Source organism: Lynx rufus, unplaced genomic scaffold, assembly GCF_022079265.1.
Source record: "Lynx rufus isolate CCGP_SWC_20201006 ecotype Redwood Valley unplaced genomic scaffold, mLynRuf1.p SCAF_48, whole genome shotgun sequence".
NCBI lineage: Eukaryota > Metazoa > Chordata > Mammalia > Carnivora > Felidae > Lynx > Lynx rufus.
The window spans coordinates 394,875-417,008 of NW_025814865.1; the positions used below are offsets into that span (position 1 = coordinate 394,875).

Genomic DNA, 22,134 nt, shown 5'->3' on the forward strand with positions numbered 1-22,134 from the left:
TCCTTTCCAGCCCCCAATGGCCTTGGGCTAGTTCTAAGAATGGCTGTCAGGTTGCGGGAGGACATGGCGTGGTGGGGCACATGGAAGGAAGTGCGAGATTCTCACCACAGTGGCGCCTGGGGACACGGCAGCTCCAGTCCCAAAGACTGGCAGGCAAATCCAGACTGAAGGAGCAGGGGGAAGCCCGGGAGAGGGCGGACATCCACGGGGAGCATCTGTGGTGGAGAAGCATTGCTCCTCCCGAGTGGCCCTCCAAAGCCCCAGCCCACAGCACAACTGCATTTGGTTTGCAGGCATCGACCCACTGTGTGTTTGCAGCTGAGTCCCTGCAGGTCCCTTGTCATCCTCCCACCCGCTCCCCATGCTACCTGGGTCCCAGTCTCGGCGGACCTTCCATTTCCAAGCCAATGTCTGGCCCACGTTCCTTGCCCATACAACACATGTGTCAACACACTGCATACTGGGGTTCTCACCGACACGTGCGCACGTCAGGTCATTGTCCTCTGGTCCCTTCCTCCCACAGGTAGTACTGCAGGGGATTGGGCCACAGGTCCTCGATGATGATCTGGTAGGGGACACAGGCCGGCGCCACATTGGGCATAGCCCACTCTCCTCTCTGGCCGGGGGCCACCCACATCCCACTGCTGACGAAGGCCTCAGGGGCCCCACCTCGGCAAACCTGTTCGTCCCTGGGCAGCTATGCTCACACAGCCAATTCAACAAGTTAAGCCTGGTGGGGTCATGCCTGCGACTGGGAGCTCCACGTTCATAATCCCAAAACCACTGGACTGGAGTGGAACGAATTGCCCTGTAGCCTAAAGGAAGAGAGGATTTGAGGAGCAACCAGACGGCCTCCTCTCCACCCACCCCTCCCTCCTGCCCCTGATTCATGCTCATCATCCCCCTGCCCAGCACCACCATGGGACCCACACTCTACCAGCAAAGCTAAGCTGATACTCCTTAATGATCACTGGGTTCCAGAAGTACGGGTTGTCCCCAAAGAAAAACATCACTCTGCAGCGGTACTTGGGATGGCCCACTTCCTCCACCTGCCGTGAGCAACGGGACAGGAAGGGCAAGTGTCCTCCCTCGGGGTCCTGACCTCCTTGCCTGGCTGTGAGGGTGAGCACCTTTGCCTCACCCTCTCCTGCCCAAATCCCACACCCGACGGGACGGCCCCCAGCCACAGCCTCCCCGGTCTGACCTCTAAGTTGACCACGTAGCTGAGCACGTCTTTGTCCTGGGCACCGTTCAAGGCCGACAACTGGGGGTGATTCAGAATCTGTGCTGGGTCAAGGAGCTGTGCCTTCAGATGCTGTGGAATCAGACACGGCCCACAACCACAACCCTCCCAGGCTAAGAGCAAGGGACTAGATCATGGCATGTGCAGAAAGACCAGGAAACACTAGCCCCCACACTCCTCAGCCTCTGCAAATGCATCAGACCCCATCGACACTGCGCTGTCCGTTGGCTTCCTGTACCTCCCACGCTGTCTGCACACAGCAGGGAGAGACTCCGCTGCCTGGACTCCTCACAGTTCCTTCATATCCCTGACCTGTGTGGGTTGCCAGCAGCCCATCATAGCTTGTGATGTCGGCATGTGCTCTGACCCCTCCTCACGGCTGGGTGTTTTGGCATATTCCCGTGAAGACCAATGTTGTCACCGGCCTTCTGAGTCCAGAAGGAATAACACGGCTTACAAGAAACCGACTGCACACTAACGATGCAAACGGAGGGTGTGGGAGGGAGAAAGAGATCGAGAAGCACGGACAAGGAGGGCAGAGGAGGGAAAAGAAAGTAGACACAGTGACACAGCCAGCCAGGAGAGAAAGACATGGGTGGGACCCAGCCGGAGCCTGAGGACAGAGAGGGAAGCAGGGGTGGAGATACCAGGAGAGAGTCCTGTGTGTGTGTGTGTGTGTGTGTGTGTGTGTGTGTGTGTGTGGGTGTGTGTGTGTGGGTGTGTGTGGGTGGGTGGGTGGGTCTGTGGAGGCAGATTGTACCCCGCTCGGAGTAGGTCTGAGTCGTCCTCCTGTCTGGATCAGGGGGGTGGCATGGTTCCACTAAAGGCCATGAGTGTGTGTCTGAAATGCTCTCTTTTGACGGAACTGCTAGAAAACGTGCACAGCCTGTGAATGTGAAGGTGGGTGTGCGGCCTGTGTCACTCTCCCATTTGGCAGCGAAACGTTTCCTTGCCTTATCTGCTCTGAGTGAAGGCTGCTCTGTGCTACCCTAGCTCTGGTAGCATGGGGACACATGCCTCACGTCCACAAATAACGTGTGAGAGCAGCCTGCAGGCCAACGCTGGCGGACACCTAGAGGAAGCAGGTCCAAGTCCCCAAGTCCCCCCATCCCCAACAACCGCCCCTGTCCAAGGCCTTACATTGGATCCCAGACCGCACCAACCCAGGGCCAGGGACCACTGCCCAGCTCTCCTCCCTGGGGGCCATCGCCCTGAGGCACCCTGCTCTCAGGGCCCAGCCCTCCTGCACAACACCCCCGCCATCACCCACCAGCACAAGGAAGGATACCGCCTGGGCCCAGAAGCCAGGGATGTGCTCGATGATGGCCCTTCTCTGATCCAGGTAAGAAATCCGCCTCCGAAGAATCCTGCGCTTCAGCCGCCATAAGGCCCTGGAATCTTGGGCATTCCCAGCGCTGATCTCCAGCTGAAGACGCTCCAGCGCTGCCAGCGGGTCCTGGGCTGAGGCAGGACACAGCACTGGCTCCTGCTGCTGCGGCTCCTGTGAGAGCTGGGGCCCCTCCTCCGCCTCTGCATCTGCCTCGGGCTTCTCCTCTTGCTCCGGAATCTCCTTCAGCTGCTGTCTCCCCTCCTCCACCTCCTCCTGCTCGCGCATGTCCTCTGCTTCTGGCTTGGCTCCCTCAGAATTCTCCTCTCCAGCCACCTCTTCCTCGGTCGCCTCCCCGTCCTCTTCCTCCACCCCGATCACCACCTCAGCCGCCACCATTCCGTCATCCAATATCACCACCAATTCCTCCGCTGGGCTTGCCCCCTGTATCTCACACCCGGCCTGGGCTTCCTGCACCCCTGAACCTGGGGACTGCGGCCAGCCCACGCCCTCCAGCGCCCCTGCATTCCCGCGGGCCCGGGACTCTCGACCTTTCTCATCCAGGACGATCAGGGCCCTGGGTCGACGGGAATCACCGCTTTTTCCGGACCGCGACACGCTGGCCATGACGCTCGGCCCCGGCCCCAGTGTAGCTAGGGCAGCCTCAGGACAAGGACAGGGAAATGGCAGCAGGTGGAGAGAGCCTTGCCCTCAAGACGGTTGGCTCCCTGTTGCCTCCCGCCTCAGCCCGCCCAAGTTGGGCGCAGGCGCACAGGCTCTGGGATTTGACGACTCCGCATTGGCCGCGGCTGCCGTGGAGGCGGGGCCTAGACAGAGGCAGTGAGGAGTGTGCGCATGCGGCCTGCGGGCGAAGTGGTTCCAGGGCAGGTCAGGCCCGCTGGCCAGGTTGGCGGAGCAATCAGTTGCACGACAGCAGGGCAGGGTGTTGGCCGCCGGCTAGCGCACGCCAGCGGCCGGTCCGGGCTCTGGAGCAAGGGCCCAGCCGCCAGCGTGGACCCCGTTTTGCCGCATGTCCTCTTCAGCGCTGTCACCTTCCAGGCCTGACTCACGAGGTCCCCGGTGTCACACAGTCTGTGTTCGCTTGTACACCCTTTCCCCAGAGGCCTCACTACGGGCACCAGAGCACTCAGCACAGGAACGTCCGCAGCGTGAGCCACTGTCTGCTCCGTCCCCTTGCCCCTGTTTCATGAAGCTGGGGCAAGGCCTGGAGAAGTCCTTAGGTGTCGCGCCTACCGGCGCCACATGCCCGTCCGCACGGTTTCTCCTCCTTGGCCATCAGGCTGAGGGCGGCGGTAAGGTGGGCGCCCACCCAGAACCAGTGACACCCACCCTAGACATACCCCACGGCCGTGTCCTTGCAAGAAAGCAGCTCAGCAGAATTCACTGCACTGCAATTCAGAGCAAACAACAACCCCCAGAGCCCCATCTGCCACTGGTGCCCTGCTGATCTCCGTACAGAGCACCAGGGAGATGGGGTAGTAGGATTTAGCAGTTTCCTCCGGTCCGGAAATCTAACCTTCCACTAAAAGGAGGACGACTCCAAGCAGGGCGCTTAGGGGCCCCTCACCGAGAATTACAAACTTGTCTGTGTCTGTCTCTGAGAAAGCCCCGTGCCTGCTGTCACTAGTACACACGAAAGCAGACGAGTTCCCTCCACGTTTCCCAGGTGCCAACGAGAATTCTGAAGAAGCGTGCACCCAGACACAGAATGTCCACTGAGAGAGACAGCGAGAAACAGACACGCAGGGAGACAGAGATATAGAGGGAGAGAGAGAGACACACATGCAAGCAGATGAAGGAAGGACGAGTGGGGGGGAAGACCGGCCTGGAGAGGGAGAGTCACAGGGAGACTGGCGGGAGAGACAGGGAGGAGGAGCAAGACAAGAAGAGACAGAGGGGCACCTATTACAAGGAAGACAGGCGGAGACAGGGGGAGGCATTAGTGAGGGAGAGGAGGGAGACGAAGACAAAGAGAGCTGGAAGGAAAGTGGGAGGGAGGGACAGGAAGAAGACAAGGGAGGGGGAGGCAAGGGGAGGGTAGGAGGAAGGAGAGCAGGGGCAGGCGAGGCGGAGACAGGTGGGCTGACTCTGATGACAGGGCAACTGCAGTGTGCACATTCACCTGGTGAAGTTCACCTGTGCAATTTCCACAGAGACGAATGCTGTACAGTGGTCAGCCCTCAGCACAAACGGCACCGTTCCCACCTGGACCTTAAGGGCAGTCTGAAACGATCCCTGAACTAGAAGGAAGCTGCAGTGAGGCCATTCTGGGTGAGGAAGAGGCCACCGCAGGGAGGAAAGCAAGGACCCGATCCCCACAGGGCTGCTGGAGGCCCTGTACTGACCAGCAGCAGACAGGAAACGGGACTGCCGGAAAGAGACCGCAGAGACCTAGGGACAGCACGTGCGGGAAGAAATCACGTCCCCAAGCTCGGCAAATGCAGGGAAAAGCAGAGGCTGCACATCCGTGAAAGTCAATGCTTTCCGAGTGGAACCAACGAGGTTCTCACAGATGCCCAGGAAATGTGCTCCACTCTGAGGCCCCTCGCCTCTGGCAAGCTTCTCATCCAGAGCGACTCATCACAGAGAAAGGGTGCACCGTGAGCAAAAGAGCCAAGGTCTCCTTCGCATCCCCGGACGCAGACAGGTGATCCGCCCAGTAATTTCAAGCCAACGTATGGTGATAAAGGTTACATTCCACCACAGTGATGGAGGAAACTCGCACCCGAGGGGAGGACAATGAGTGAGAACCGCATCCCAGGCTGTAAGGTAAGGACAGACCGTCCAGCTGTATTGACGGGTCACGAGACCGTGACTCAAATGTCTGTACAGACACCGAGGGTCTGCACAAGCACGAGGGCTGGATACTTGTAAGCAGGTAGCTGGATTTCTGAGTCTGGGCTGCCCGTATGATATGAAAGGCTAACACGTGCAAGCAGAGCTATGCCCATGTGATGCGGCTCAGCCCCCTGGGGCGGTACTTTGTACCCTGTGGAGGACCCGGGAGACGCATGCAGGCGGGCTCCTTGTGCACCTCTGCCACCGGGCACATATGTGGGAAACGTAGGGCCAAAGGGTCCGCCGTCGGGCTTAGTGTGGCTCACCCTTCAGCGGGTGCATTGAGCATCAGTGCAGAAAGCACTGGGCTCCCTGAAAGAGGCCAACGCCTGACAGAAACACAGTGGTGCTGACCCCTGCTTGATGGGCTCCTGAGGAGACTAAAAGGAGTTAAAGGCATGCAGTCCACCAGAGAGTGGAGTGGTGTTAAGCAGGGGAGGGTGCGATGAGGAGGTGTCGGGCCTAGGGTGTGAAGAGGCGGTCATGCCATGTGCATGAGTTCTGGAGATCTCACTTGCACAGGGCAGCCGTAAGCAACGCTTCACCGCCTCGTCAGGTTTCTCAGAGCTAAGTGCTCTCACCACAAACATAGAGGGTTTGCTGAGAAATGTCCCGGTGAAGGGGGCTGGACGGGGCGCTTGCACGTGAAGGATACGGGCACCTCCGTGACTGCCCGTTGTGTACCTCAGTCACGCACTAGTCCTGGTGGACTAAGCTGAGCTCAGTACCCTGCAGTCAAAGGTGTCTGCACGGTTCCCACAAACATGAATCAGACTCCCAGGTAGGAAGTAAGGGACCAATGAGGGACCAGAACACACAGGAGGCACACGGAAACGAGACACACGCTGGCAGGGGGAAGTCTCTCCCAGCCAGGAACATGCCACATGGCAAAAGAGTAAGTGGGAAAACGTTGCTAGACCGCTTTTCACACTTCACGCCTGCACCTGCAACGTGCAAGCCAGTGACGTTTGAGCCCCTAGGGTCCAAAGGGTTTGGAAACAGAAGGACGGAAAATAGAGGCGCGACTTAATGCTCACAGCAAGGCAGCTGCGTTTGGGGACATTACCTGGCTGGCAGTGAGTGCATGGCCAATCCTCTGACGAAGGTCCTACGGGCACGGAAGGATTTCTGGCTCCGGGAACATATCAGAGACCACGCAGAAGCCCCTCCCCCTGACAGCAGGACAGCAATTGGATCTGTCAGTGGAAGAAAGGGGTTGAATTCAGAGGGAAACCCACTCAAGCGCAGAAGCATACACCAAAGACAAGACAGGCCAGCAGAGCCGCAGCTGACACAACACGCAGGTGTGCAGAGACGAAGGCGGTTACACGGGTACAGCTGTGCCCACTTGGGCCAGGCAAGGAGGCATCACCAGAGAGGCGTTGGCACAGGCAAAGCCAGGGAAGGACCCAGACACGCCAGGGCTCACTCAGGGAGACAGAGGAGCACAGGCAAGGCAAGACATTTCCTGGACACAGAGAACAACAGGACGATCCCGACAGGCCAATGAGAGACACGTGTGGTTCAGAGACATGGAAGTCAGAAGGCTCCTGAATTGCCGAGGGTGTCCCGTCGAGGGACAGCACTCTGGAGCCCACACACGCTGGTGTTGTGGTGGAAGAGGCCGCTAGGCAGCACATAGAGTTGTGCAGGGGGTTTAGCAGCTCCTGGACCCTGGGGCTCCCCAGGGAGTGCTGCGGCGACGGGAGGACACCCGGGGCTGCAGGGTGTGCGGCATGAGGGCTGTAATCCGTCGGACACAGAGCACCCAGGCCTCTGACCACGGTCCCTGGACACAAGTGTCCACACTTGAGGGTTCGGCTCTGGGGGCCGTGAGCGCATTCCACACCCACACCTTGCCCGTACCTTCTCTTTGGGACAGGCCGGGCGGAAAAGTCACCCTGGCCCCTCAGCAGGTATTGGCGGCAGATATGAACATGTGGGGGACCCTGTGTTCCCCTGTCCCGTAAAGTGTTCCTGCTGGGCAAGACCTATCAAGTAACGGCCTGCTTGTGCAGAACGATGCCCCAAAGGGCCCGGCCCCGTGACCACTGAGGCCGTGTTCCCACTGCAGAATCATGGGCCATACTTTCTTTGGATGTTCACACCCAAAGACACGGGCCAGCACAGGGAGCTTTTCCAGGGTACCCCGACGTTTACACATCAAGCAGCTGAGAAGACGTGCTTCTCCAGCCAGTGTGCAGACAGCAGCGAGAGAAAGACCTGCCTTCCCTTCTAGAGAGTGCGACAGCCTCCGCCCTGGAAGAGGTAAGGCTTGGGCGTACAGATCCCCAACTCCACAGCGTGCTGACACCCCGCTGACCATGTTGTCTGCATACTGGTAGGGGCAAGAAGCCTCCATGCATTGGGACTGCCAACGCCTTCTCCGGAATAGAGCCACTGCAGAGAAGGCTCTTGTACTGCAGAGCTGTGCAGTGGGGATCCTGGGGGGCTTGGGCAGCTTGGGAGACGGGAAGATTAGTGTGGGGATGTCAGTCTCAGGCACGCTGTGCTGGGGGCCGTGCAACTTGGGGATAGAGAAGAGCCTGCGATGGACAGGGCTGAACTCTGTCTATTGCCCTGCTAGCACGGTGGAGCCTTTGCCCCATCCCTAGCACAGACATCTCTGGCAAGCAGCCATCTGCTGTGTAAGGAGTACCCCAGCACTCGCCTCTTCCCAGGTGAGGCTCGTCCCAGTCCTTTCTAAGCTCCAGGCCTGCCCGGGACCTCTGCACAGAATGCTAAGGCTGCACAAGTCCATCGTTCCCTATGTGGCCGAGGCAGCCTTTGTCCAGGCACTCGGGCCAAGGAACGCAGGCTGCCTGGGACGAGGCGACCTCTCTGAGCGCCTGCTGGTGTTTGCCCTTGGGAGTCTTCTCACAAGTCTCACATGGCGTGTTGGACACACGGCAGAAGACTGTGGACCCAGAGGAAGAGCAGCACCAGACTCATCACGGCTGATGATGAGAGGGAAGCGGGCACACGGGAGAGGATGGCGTGTCCGTGGCCTTTAAGAGCCCCACCTCCCCGCGACCCTCCCCTCTGTTGGCTTGCAATCTGGGCCCCCCAGTCGTAACCTGAGGTCATTTCAGAAACAGCAAAGGTCACACAAGGGCATCCGTACTAGGACTCCTTCAGGAGTCTTGTGTGTGTGTGTGTGTGTGTGTGTGTGTGTGTCAATATGTGAGAGTAAGTGAAGCAGAGGGTGGGAGGCTCAGCTTCAGGAAGTGGAACCAGGAAAGTTGGCTGTGATTTTGGAGTTGCGTGAGACTGTAGTGGGCTGTTTCCTCTGCAGTGTGTACGTTCTCCCTGTCAACTCTGCCTGAAGCAGAACTTCATCGGTCTTACCCTCCCACTCTCCCTCTGGTCCCTCGGTTCCCTCCCCTGGACACCACCAATCCGACAGCCTGCTCACAATCCCTCAAATATGTATGGCTGCTCCTGAGATCCTGACCTTGTCCACGAGACAGTCTGCATTCGTAGACATCTGAAAACCAGAGGGTATTCAACCCTGGGAATTCCTCCCTGTGTGGCGGTTCAGTCAACATGACTGAGGATGTCACCATGCGGGATTCTGGGGGCACCATCATGGACATCCCCAAACCCTGAGTATTGGACATCCCTGGCCTGTGCTGGCCTCTGCATTTCCTTGAACTTCCTCATTTTCACAGGAAAGATATGAACCTGGGCGCTGGCCTTTCTCTCAGGTTTGTGCCCTGTCCTCCCTCACTCAACTCCCCATTGGTTCAATCTTACTGACCTCACACGCAATCCCAATGTGTGACCCATCCCTACGGACAATGTCCTACGTCCCGCCCTTCCTGGGAACTGCAATGTGCAGGCACAGAACACTTACACCTCTGGACAGCCGCATGTATACATGGACACGCCCCAGAGCGTACCTGAGCAGAAAACACACACAAACACTTCATGCTGTGTATCTCCCATTCTATATTTCTTCAAATGTATATTCTTCAAATGTACTTCTTCCAATGTCTTTCTTCAAAACCCTGCGCCACGTGTCACCACCAGCCTTGTCCTTCTTTCACGGGCAGGAGAATCTTGTGGACCATCGGTGAGCATCGGAAGGGTTTCCACTGGGGTCCGTGAAGTGCGATGCTCCTTCATAGTCTTCTCAAGATCGTGCATATCCCTGGGATATACGGGTACACACAGACAGAGGCACACAGACACACCCACACCCACATCGATACACACACACACACACACACACACACACACACACACACACACACACACAGGACAGGTGAGAGTCTCATCTGGGCCCTGTTTAAGGTTGCTTGAATGTTTCCAAACGGAAGGTAGAATGGGAGGGTGTGATAAGCTGTGCCAAAGCTGACAAGTGGCTCCAGAAGCCAGACAACATGTCAGTTGGTGGCAGGAGGCCTGAGGGTGGGGCTCATGGTCCTGGAATGACAGTTGTCACCGTGCTATCTGATGAGCCAGCTTGGGATGTCCCGCTCTGCTCATTCTTGTTGTCTAGCCCACTGCCCACCTTCAGCCTCCCCAAAGGGGCAAAGCCTCTTTGACACGTTACGTCTTAAGACTCCCTGTCTCAGGCCGATGCCCTTTTGACCTGGCGTCACCTCCTGTGCCACTGTGAGTCTCGGTGCCTCCGTGCAGAAGAGAATTGTGCCATGGGCCCCACGGCACACATTTCAGTGCCCACACCCTTGGCTGCTCACCTCTTTCCCTCTCAGTGCTCTCTCCTGGGGCTTCCTTCACCTTGAAATACGGCAGGGGATTGCGCCAAAGATCCTCTATGATTATCTGGTAGGGGAGACAGGCCAGGCCTCAGGTAGCTATCCCACGCAGTGGGGGAACCCATGAAAATCACCTCCCTTCCTCGTTACAGGGCCCCACCTCAGCAATCCTGCTAGAGCCGGCAACGCTGTGGTCAGAGAACCAGTTGAAGAAGTTGAGGCTGCTGTTGTCATGCCTGCGTCTGTAGGCCTCCTGTCTGTACCTTGGGTACCACTGGATGGGACTGGAATGAGACGCCCTATACCCTGCAGGAAGACGAGTATGTGAGAAGGCGCCAGAGAACTAATCACATTCAACCCTCCACCCACTGCCGCCCATGCATTCAGTGGACACTTACCAGCAAGGCCAAGGACATACTCCTTCGTGACGACTTCATTCTGGAAGTAGGGGTTCTTGCCAAAAAACAGCAGGATCGTCCGGCATTCCCTGGGAAACTTGTGTTCCTCCACCTGCCGTGGTAGAAATGTGGGGCAGAAATGTGAAATCTTGTTCCAGGAGACCCGCCCTCCCCTGAGGAAGGAACACACCACTTCTCCCCACCACCTCCCCTGCCCACACAGCCACCCACCCACACCGCCTCCCACTCCCAGGCCCACCTTCAGATTGGTCATGTGGCGAAGCATGCTTTCATCGTGCTTGCTAATCAGGGCTGACATCTGAGGGTGGTTCACAAACTGCTGCAGGTCAAAGAGCCTTCAGGTGCTGGGCATGAGAGAGCTCGACCCAGAGAACCAGTGTGGACAGCATCCTGGCGTCCTCCCCCAGGGACTGGCGTCCTCCCCCAGGGCCTCACGCCCTCCCCACGGGCTGCATCCAGGCCCACGGGGTCTCCGCATTCCGCAGGGCTCTGCTACACACGCACAGGAGGCTGTGCACGCCCAGACGCCCGCATCCACGCCTAGCCTTGTGTGCTCATGAGGACACTGAGGACGCTTACTTCCACACAGCCACACAGCACACATCCGGTCTCGCGCCGACCGGACCGGAGGGCATTCGCATCGCCTAACCCGCAGCAGGAGGCTTAGCGGGACCCAGACACGTGCCCCCACGCGGCTTTGCGTGGGAAGAAGCCCTCGGTCATTTCCCCGTCCTGGCCTGGACCTCCACCGCCACTCCCCACTCTCGCAGCGCTGTTTCCGTGCCAGGTGCCACGGACAGCACACGTGCCTCCACCACCCCAGCACTGCCCTCCTCCCACACTCATTGCAGAGCCAGGACCACTGGATGGGATCACGTTTGCACCTTCCCGGCCACTGGAGCGTGGCTTAGCTCCAGTCCCTGTCCCGGGTTCCTCTAAATGTCACCTCCCTTTCCTTCCTCTTGTGCAAGCCCAGCCCCCTCTGGACCCTCCCCCAGCAGCAGGAAGGATACAGCCTTGGCCCAGAAACCACGGATGCCCTGGATGAGGGCACTTCTCCGTTCCAGATGATGCCGCCGCCTCTGCCACATCCTGAGTTTGAGTCGAGCGTGCTCCCGGCTGGCTTGTTTATTCACGGGCTGTAGCTCTATCTGAAGGGCCTCCAGAGCCTCCAGCGGGGAAGGGCAAGGACGGAGGCCTGTCTCGAACTGCTCCTTCTTATCCTGCTTCACCTGCAGCTCCAGGGCTTCTTCCACCCATCGGCCTTCCTGCTCACGCGGCTTCCGTTCCTCCTCCTCCCGCTCCTCCTTGTCCTCCTTTCCTTCCACCTCCTCCTCGCCCTGCTGCTGCTCCTCCAGCGCTCCCTTCTCCTGCTCCTCTTCCTCCTCGGTTTGCAATTCTGCTCTCCCTTTAATGGCTCCCACGCCTTCCCTGCCTCCTCCTGCTCCTCCCCCTGGTCCTCTTCCCCTGCCACTGCTGCCGCCGCCGCCGCCCCCCGCCGCCACCGCCCCCGCCGCCGCCGCCGCCCCCGCCCCCGCCGCCCCCGTCCCGGCCCCGGTCCCCGCCGCCGCCGCCGCCGCCCCCCCCGCTGCCGCCCCCGCCCCCGCTTGGATACCCTGGTGCTCCTGCTCCTCCCCTTTCATTTCCGCCAACTCCTCCTCCTTCCGCTCTTCCTCCTTCTGCTTGGGCTTCTGCTTCTCCTCCTCCTTCTAATCTTTTACTCCTGCTGCCTCTCCCCCGCTTCCTCCTCCTCCTCCTCCTTCTGCTCTTCTGTTCCTGCTGCTCCCCCTCGTCCTTCAGGTCCTCCTCCTCGTGAACCTGGACCTTCTCCTTCCCCGGCTCCTGCTCCTCGTCCTCCTCCCCCTTCTTCCTCTGGTCATGCCCCTCTTCCCCAGGCGCGTCCTCTTCCGCGGCCGCCACCTCAACCTCGTGCTCCACCAGGCCCCACAGCGCCTCCACCGCCACTATGTCATGCCCCAGCGGCACGGATATCTCGCTGGGGCCGCCCACCTGCCCCTCGGGTCGGGCCTGGCCTTGCTGCACAGGCTGTTCGCTGGTGGCCTGCAAGCCTTCGGCCTGCGCCACCTCCGGCCCTGCCGGAGACCCAGTGTCCCCATGGGCCCTCGTCTCTCGACCGCCCCCTTCCCGGTCGAAGGCGGCATGGGGCCTCCGGGCATCCCCAGTGTTTCGGAAACACGAGTCGCGCAACATGCGGCCCCGGCCCGAGACACGAACGGTGGCTCCTACCGACGACGAAGCGGGAGGTGAGAGCACGGCCCCCCTCCCCAGACCCAGTCGGGGGAGCCCGGAGGGCAATGGCTGGCAACTCGCTCCCCCTTCCTCCCAGAGCCCAAACGTCGACGGGGCGCATGCGCACGGTGCTGTACCCAGGATGCCTTGGCGGTGGCTATCGCTCTGCTGCCGCTGCCTCAGAGGCCTTTGTGGTGAGAGGGGTGCGCCTGCGGCTTTGAGGCTGAGGGAGCTCCAAGCCACGCCCAGGCTGCTTCACTGCCTTCAGGACCAATCATAGGGAGGGTGGTGTGCGTGGCTTCGGCGGTCCCGCCCCCTAGGTCACCCGGAAACTGGGGCGCGTCTGTTGCCTAGGCGGGAAGGCTCTGGGCCCCACGCAGTGCAACTCCTCCCGGGGGCTTGCAGCCGGCCCTCTGTGCCCTCTGGGTGTCCTGTTTGGCTTCTGGCCACGCGAAAGCGACCTTTGCATTCCACGGTGCGCTGGGCACGCGGCTATCTACACACACGGGTAAAGGGGGACCTCCACGCTTTTCCCACTTACACCGCCACCTTTGTTCATTGTGCCCCGAGTCCGACCAATCCACTGAGCGGATCACCTTGGCTGTCCGCGAGACGCACTTCAGCTGTGCGCCTGCTGTCTGTGCCCCCTGGTTTTCCATCTGCTCAGCCTCCTTTGCATACTCTCTACGTCCATCCTTGCTCCAAGAAGACATGTATGTCATGACAGCAGTCTAGCAGTGCACCGGCTAGGGAAGGTCGGTGACAAGAGGTGTGTGACGTGGGGAGGACGCCACACTAGGGGAGGCTGCGTAGCATGCGCGCTGCTCTTGCCGTTTGTCCCCGTTGCCTGCAAAGTGACACACTGGCAAGCACACACCGCCCCCCTCATGATCGGCTGCCCATCCCTCCCGTGTGTGGCAGTGCACAGGAAAGACCCGTGACCATGGGCCCTGGGACTCCTGGGGCTTGTGTCTGTCTCACGGACAGCGGTCCCCTTCCGCCCACAGTGCTTGGCCATCTTCTCACAGGGAGCCTCCCCAGGCCTTCGTTGGCCGTATGTCTGTTCATCCTGGTCCCATTTCCTTTACCACTCACTTAGGCGGCAGGCTGCCATGAGCGTGGGCGCTGACTCCAAACACTGTCCCCCTGTGCCACAGACAGCATGATTTCAAGGGCCTCCGAAAGGTGTCAGGGGGCTGGGGGATGTAGCTCTGGGAGGCAAGTGAGGGACACGCCCCAGGGTCTACACGAAGCCACATTACCACTTTGGGGAACCAATGAGCTGCAGAGGGTGTGAAGTGAGGGCAATGATGTGGTCTCCCTCCCTGTCAGGGCACTGGTGATGTGGACTCCCTGCCTGTCTCCTTCAGACAGCAGCAGCTACACACACACACACACACCCCACACAGAGCCACTGCAGGATTGGAGGCTCGAGATGCATTGCCTGGCCAGGCACCACACTCATGCGCTGCCTTTTCCCTTTGGTGGAATGCAGCGCTCCCCTCCCTCTTCATGGGACCAGGAGGCTGCCAGGCAGGCGGGGCCTTCTAGGATTGCCAAATTGGTGTGCCGGGCCCTGTGGCCAACATGTTGCTTCCGTGACACAGAAGAGGTTCCTCCAGACTCGCTGGGCCACGTCAGGAGACGTACGGGGTACCGAAATGCTCCGGGGTGGCTGTGATATACGAGGCAGCACACCACAGCTTCAGGGGACAGCAATGCATAGAAACGCAGGTGGATGGGGAGAGGCTGAACAGGTGGTAGGGGGCTGAGAGGGGGTGGCCACTGTGACAGACAGAGAGGCAAACATTTACCCCGAAAGGGAGAGGAACAGGTCCAGTGGTGAGCCCTCAAGCTGCCCTCAGCAGAGGATGTAGGGGGTGGGCAAGACAGGAAAGCAGGCCCAGACCCTGGTGCACCTGGCCTATGCAACTCACTCCCTCCAGAGAAATGGGGCCGGTCAAACGCCCATGCATCGCTGGAAGACCCCGTGGCAGGAACGTGGGAGCAAGTGTGGGTCCCAGGTGCAGGGACTGCCTGGGACAAGCAGGCAATGCCTTTCAGTTTGAACAACACCTACCACAATATTGGGGCCCAGGGGCCGGGCCCCAACTTCGCAAGGGACCCTAGACCAGCCAGGCCTGTCTCTGCAGGGTCATCCGGGAGGATGTTCACCGAGACCCACACCCTGGCTGGGTACACAAGGCCTTGCGATGATCCCCCTAGGCCGGTCCAGGAGCAGGACCGGACTTACTCAGGCTATCTGCTGCCTCCCTCCACTAATCCCCACTTCCTCGCAGGGAACTTTGGTCCTCCTCCACTGGGCCATGCAAGGCCCAACCCCAGCTTGCCCCTGGCCAAGGCAACACAGGACGAGCGGGCCCAGGCAAAGTCCAGGCTTTCCTCCCGTCACGAAAGGTGATCAGCTAGCTCCGTGTCGATCCCAGGAGCGAAGGGACTGCACTCGCTGGACTTTGGCACTTGAGCCTCCCCCTTACCCACCAAGTCAGGAAAGCCCCCAGTCTCTCTCCTTCGCTAGCCAACGGCCTACACACACTCACTCGGGCACAAAGATGCACGGCCACGCGGCACGTGGACACACACACGCACGCGCTGCCAGCACAAACGCTAGGTCTCAGGCAAAAGTACTCACAGGCGCCAGCCACAATACACTCACAGACACTCTACTGGACCTCTGCACTCACTCATGCCCTCTGCCACATCCCACTCACGAGGCTAGCGCCTCCCCACGACCCACACTTGCTTCCCCCCCTCACACAACACATGCATTTGTCCTGGGGCCCAAACCCGGCTGAAAACTAGGGCAGATTCAGGACTTCCATTGGGTCACGGAAGCTGGCATTGAGATGCCAAGGAAAGGGAGCCACAACTGATACCAACCTTACAGTACCAATGGCATTGGAACATGGCATGTGGAGAAACAGCAGCCACGACTAGGTTCCCAGCCTCCTCGGCTCCTGCCCTTTCTTCACACCCTCTAAACACTGGGGACTCCCTTGGGTGTCAGTACCTCCCAGCTGGCTGCAACCTACAGGGCAAGGGCCAAGGGACTGACCTTTCACAGTTCACATGTATACCCAGCTTGTGTGGGCTGCCTGGAGGCACTCACGGCTTAGGAGGTCTGGATGTGCTCTGACCCCGTTACTTACGCGTTCCTTTGTGTGTTCCCTTGCAGCCCTGTGCCATCAGCAGCCTACTATGTCCATAAGGACATGCACAGCACACGGAAACCCAGATGCACTGATACTGTCCAGGGACAGGACAGAGACAGAGAAAGAGAGACGGAGGTGGGGGAGGGAGAAAGCGTTCCCTAAAGAAAATGATCACAGGGACTCAGAGACAGACAGACACCAGAGGGACATGGAAGGAGGCAGAGGAAGGAGAGTAAGTCATGACTATAGATAGCCACAGAGGGGGAGTGTGTGTGTGTGTGTGTGTGTGTGTGTGTGTGCCAGTGCCTGTGCGTGTGCGTGTGCATGCGTATGAATGGGTGAAATTGTCTGGGACTGAGACAGGGGTGTTGCCACGATTCCTGGACTCTCGAACGCCCTCTTCCAGCAGAACGGAGGCCCGGTATTCTCAGGAGTCTCAGCGTTTTCCGGAACACGACTCATTCGCTTTGGGGCCCTAGCCCATCCTCAGGCTGGGGCCATAGAGCACACGGAGTGGGAACATGAGACATGAGGCTCCAGACTAGGCCCAGCAGGTGGAGCGTCGAGGCCCAAGGTGTTTAAATGCCTGCTGCCTCCTTCTGGAGCCCACCAGCATTTGGGAAGCACGCCCATGGCCCCGTGGCCCTTCGGACACTGCAGTAGTTGTGGCTGTGGCTGGGGCTGTGGCTCTGGCGGTGGCTGTGGTGGAGGTGGGGCAGAGGCAGGGCACTGAACTCTTTGACCGTGGGTCCTTGGGGAGAAGGATCTCCAGACCAGACCCAGACAGTTGGCTGCTGTTCAGGAACAATCAGCAGGAAGGGAAGTGGGCGTGGCTCCAGCATTTGAGCCCCTTCCTCCCCTTCCCGGGTCTGGAGCCAGTGCTCTGCCTCCCCCTCCAGGGTGGCCTCCCTGTTTGGTGCATGTCCTTTTCCGCTTTGTCATCGACCACAACTGTCCTGTGGGATAGCTCATATCGGAGAACTGGTGCTACAGATCTCACCTCTTTGGGGAGGAGCCAAGATGGCAGACAGCATGGAAGTTTCTTAAGTGTCTCGTGTGCATGAAATACAGCCAGACCAACACTAAACCATCCTACCCACCCAGGAAACTGACGGGAGGATTAGCACAGCAATCTGCATATCCTGAACCACAGACTTCAACAGGTACGTGGCATGGAGGAGTGAACTTGGAGAGCGAGGAGGCTCAGGAAGGGAGGTGCTTCTGTGCCCGGAGAGGCGAAGGAGACTGGGCAGGTGGAAATTTTACCAATTTTCTTTAATATTCTTCTACATTATTCTTTCCTTTCGTGTCTATATTCACAAATTCTGTTTTACTCCCATATTCTCCTTCTAGTCTATTTCAGTGTTTTGATTTTTCAAATTCTCGCAACATTTCCCTTTGTAATATTTGTTATTTTCTAAATTTTTCTCCACTCCCACTTTTTTTCTCTCGTGTCAAACCCCTTTCAACACCCAGATGAAACATGCCTAGAATCTACCATCATTCATTCCCTTTTTTACGTGTGTGTTTTTAATTTCTTTACTTTTAACATTTTATAATTTGAATATTTCATTTGAATTTTCTACCTCATGAGTTCCTTTTCTCCCTTCAAAATGACAAAAGGAAGGAATTCACCCAGAAAGAAAGAGCATGAAGCAACGAGAGCCAGGGATTCAACCAACACAGATACAAGCAAGATGTCTGAAGCAGCATTTAGATGTCTGAAGCAGCATTTAGAAGCACGATGATAAGAACACTAGCTGCGGTCCAATGTAGATTAGAGTCCCTTTGTGCAGAGAAACCATGAAGTAAAAACTGGCCAGAATGAAATTAACAATGATATAACTGAGCTGCAATGACGGATGGATGCAGCGGTGTCAAGCATGGAGGAGACAGAACAGAGAATCAGCGATATGGAGGACAAACTGATGGAGAATATGGAAGCAGGAAAATCGAGGGAGATTAAGGAAAAGAGCACGGTTGAACAATTAGAGAAATCAGTGACTCATGCAGAGGGAACAACATCAGAATCACAGGGGTCCCGAAGAGGAAGAGAGAGAAATAGGGGCAGCAGGGTTATGTGAGCAAATCATAGTGGAAAATTTTGCTAACCTGGGGAAAGACACAGCCATTGAAATCCAGGAAGCACCGAGGACCCCCATTAGATTCAACAAAAACTGACCCTCAGCAAGGCAGCAAGGCATATCATATTCAAGCTCACAAAGTACTCAGGCAAAGAGAATCATGAAGGCAGCAAGGGGAAACAAGTCCCTAAACTACAAGAGAAGATAGATCAGGTTTGCAGCAGACCTACCCAGAGAAACTTGGCAGGCCTGAAAGGGGGGGGGGGTAGGATTTGTTCACAGTGCTGAATTAGAAACTTACGCAGCCAAGAATTCTTTATCCAGCAAGGCTGTCATTCAACTTAGGAGAGAGAAAAAGGTTCCCAGACAAACAAAACTTAAAGGAGTTTGTGACCACTGAATCACACCTGCATGCAATTTTAAGGGGGGACACTCAGAGGGGAGAAATGATTATCTATCTATCTATCTATCTATCTATCTATCTATCTATCTATCTATCTATCATCATCTATCATCTCTCTATGTATATGTATATGTATATGTATACTTATAATTCTATTTTTATTTATTTATATTTATTTATATTTATAGGTAGAAATATAATTAGATATATAGAGATATATAGATATATAGATGTAGATGTAGATATAGATATAAAGATATATAGATTTTTTTTCTCCAACTCTTCAAAGAAGATAATGGCCATAAATTCATAAATTTCAGTACTCAGTTTATTTTTTTTTCAACGTTTATTTATTTTTTGGACAGAGAGAGACAGAGCATGAACGGGGGAGGGGCAGAGAGAGAGGGAGACACAGAATCGGAAACAGGCTCCAGGCTCTGAGCCATCAGCCCAGAGCCCGATGCGGGGCTCGAACTCACGGACCGCGAGATCGTGACCTGGCTGAAGTCGGACGCTTAACCGACTGCGCCACCCAGGCGCCCCTTTCAGTACTCACTTTAAATGTCAGTGGACTCAATGCTCCAATCAAAAGACATAGGGGAACAGAATGGATGAGAGAACAAGCTCCATCGATATGCTGTTTACAAGAGACCCACTTTAGTTGTAAACACAACTTCAGAGTGAAAATAAGAGGATGGAGAATCATCTGTCATGCTAACGGTCAGCAAAACAAAGCCAAAGCAGCCATACTTCTATGAGACAATCTAGACTTTAATGTAAAGACTGTGTCAAGTGATGCACAAGGGCATGATGTCATAATCAAGGGGTCTATCCACCAAGAAGACCTAGCAATTGAAAACATTTATGTGGCGTATTTGAGAGCAACCAAATACACAAATCAATTAATCACAAACATAAGGAACCTCATTCTTAGTAATGCCATCATAGGAGGAGACTTCAACACCCCCCTCGCTGCAATAGACAGATCATCTAAACAAAAAAATCAACAAGCAAACGGGGGCTTTGAATGACACACTGGACAAGATGGGCTTCACAGATATCTTCAGAACATGTCATAATAAAGCAGCAGAATATACGTTCTTCTCCAGTGCTCATGGAACATTCTCCTCTACAGATCATATCCTGGGGAAAAAAGTCAACCCTAAGGAAGTTCAAAGAGATCGAGGTCACACCGTGCATATTTTCAGACCACAACACGACGAGACTCGAAATCAACTGCAAGAAACAATTTGGAAAGGTAACAAATACTGGGAGACTGAAGGACAGCCTACTAAAGAATGAATGGGCTAACCAGGGTCTTAAAGAGGACATGAAAAGTATATGGAAGTCAATTAGAAAGTATATGGAAATGATAACACCTTTATATCCTTAAAGAGGATATGAAAAGTATATGGGAGTCAATGAAAAAGTATATGCGAGTCAGGGATAACACCACAACCCAAAACCTCTGGGACGCACCAGAGTCGGGAATAAGAGGACCTATCTAGCAAGTCAGGTCTTCCTAAAGAAGAAAGAAAGATCTCAGAGACACAACCTCACCTGACGCCTTAGGAGGCTGTAAAAAGAACACCATAGGAAACCCAAAACATTCAGAAGACAGGAATTAACAATGATTAGAGCGGAAATTAATGCTATTGAAACCAAAAGTCAAACAAAACAAAAACACACACAACCTCAAACAAACAAACAAACAAACAAACAAACCAAAATAGGAGAACAGATCAATGAGCCCAGAAGCTGCTTCTTTGAAGGAATTAACAAAATTGATAAGCCAGTCATCAGTTTGGTGAAAGAGGAAAAGGAAAGGGCCCAAATTAATAAACTCAAGAATGAAAGAGGAGCGATCACAAGAAACACAGCAGAAAGGCAAACAATAATAAGAGAACTTGGGGCGCCTGGGTGGCGCAGTCGGTTAAGCGTCCGACTTCAGCCAGGTCACGATCTCGCGGTGCGTGAGTTCGAGCCCCGCGTCAGGCTCTGGGCTGATGGCTCAGAGCCTGGAGCCTGTTTCTGATTCTGTGTCTCCCTCTCTCTCTGCCCCTCCCCTGTTCATGCTCTGTCTCTCTCTGTCCCAAAAATAAATACACGTTGAAAAAAAAATTTAAAAAATAAAAAAAAAATAATAAGAGAACTTCAGGAGCAATTATTTGCCAATACAATGGGCAATGTGGGAGAAATGGACAAATTCCTAGAAACATACACACTACCAAAGCTGAAAGAGGAAGAAGAGCCAAATTTGAACAGACCCATAGCCAGTAAAGAAATCAAACTGCTAATCAAAGACCTGCCGAAGGAAGAAGACTGCAGGGCCAGATGGCTTTCCAGGGGAGTGCCAGCAAACATTTCAGGAAGAGGTAACACTTATTCTCTTGCAGCTGTTCCCAAAATAGAAATGGAAGGAAAACTTCCAAACTCTTTCTATGAAGCCAGCGTTACCTTGATGCCAAAACCAGAAAGAGACCCCACTAAAAAGGAGAAGTATAGACCAATTTCCCTGATGCACATGGATGCAAAACTCCTCAACCAGATATGAGACACTCGGATCCAACAACACATTAAAATGTTATTCACCACGACCCAGTGGGATTTGTACCTGGGATGCAGGGCTGGTTCAACATCCACGAAACAATTAACGGGATTCATCACATCAATAAAAGAAAGGACGAGAACCACAGGATCCTCTCAATCGATGCAGACAGAGTGTTTGACAAAATACAGCATCCTTTCCTGGTAAAAACCCTCAAGAGAGCAGGGATGGAAGGAGCACCCATCGAGATCATAAAGCCATGTATGGACGACCCGACGTTACTATCATCTCAGTGAGCAAAAGCTCTCAGCTCAAGTCACGAACGAGACAGGAATGTCCACCCTCTCCACTGTTATTCAACATAGTATTGGAAGTCTGAGCCTCGGCCTCTTCACCCTTCTGCTCCCCCTCTTCAGCTACTGCTCTTCCAGCCCTGGCTCTACCTTTTCTCCTCCTCTTCTTCTCCCTCTGCTCACGTCCTCCTCAATTTCCTCCCCCAGCTGCTCCTGCTCTTTGACTCGTGCTCCTCCTCTTGCTCGTCCTGGACTTACTCCTCCTCCACTTCTTCCCTCGCCTGCACCCCATCATTCACTCTTCCTCCTCCTCCTCCTGTAACTCCTCCCAGTCGTCTTCCTCCATCTGATCCTCCACCTCCTCCTCCAACTCTTCCTCCTAGGCATCTTCCTCCTTCCCCAGGTCCTCTCCTGCTACTGCCCTTCCTGCCCTACCTCTGACTTTTGACCTCCTCTTCTTCCCTCTGCTCTCGTCCTCCTCAACTCCCTCCTCCAGCTGCCCCTGCTCCTTTGGCTCGTGATCCTCCTCTTCCTCGTGCTGCACATCATCCTCTTCCATTTGTCCTTCTCCTGTACCCAGTCATTCACTCCCCCTCCTCCTCCTCCACTTCTTCTTCTAACCCCTCCCAATCCTCTTCCTCCAGCTCCTCCCGCTCCTCCTCTTCCTCCTCGGTCTCTTCCTCCTTCTGCTCCTACACTTCTGCTCACGCCATTCCAACCCTGGCTCTACCTTTTCTCCTCATCCTCTTCCCTCTACTCTCGTCCTCCTCAACTTCCTCCCCCAGCTGCTCCTCCTCCTTTGGCTCGTGCT

The 22,134-nt window shown here is 55.9% G+C and overlaps 2 protein-coding genes across 2 annotated transcripts; both read right to left on the minus strand.

Annotated features, from left to right (window-relative positions):
• Positions 1-493: 493 nt before the first annotated feature.
• Positions 494-3,197, minus strand: LOC124525780 (testis-specific Y-encoded protein 1-like). Its single transcript, XM_047098362.1, has 5 exons — positions 2,532-3,197; positions 1,205-1,282; positions 938-1,049; positions 670-815; positions 494-565 (listed from the first exon to the last, which is right to left on the minus strand). The coding sequence occupies exons 1-5, from the start codon at positions 3,195-3,197 to the stop codon at positions 494-496; spliced, it is 1,074 nt and encodes a 357-aa protein (XP_046954318.1).
• A 6,274-nt stretch (positions 3,198-9,471) lies between these two features.
• Positions 9,472-21,882, minus strand: LOC124525793 (testis-specific Y-encoded protein 2-like). Its single transcript, XM_047098375.1, has 9 exons — positions 21,759-21,882; positions 13,918-13,968; positions 12,493-12,815; positions 11,586-12,032; positions 10,811-10,888; positions 10,552-10,663; positions 10,314-10,459; positions 10,136-10,220; positions 9,472-9,582 (listed from the first exon to the last, which is right to left on the minus strand). The coding sequence occupies exons 1-9, from the start codon at positions 21,880-21,882 to the stop codon at positions 9,554-9,556; spliced, it is 1,395 nt and encodes a 464-aa protein (XP_046954331.1). The 3' UTR covers positions 9,472-9,553.
• Between the last annotated feature and the right edge of the window lie 252 nt (positions 21,883-22,134).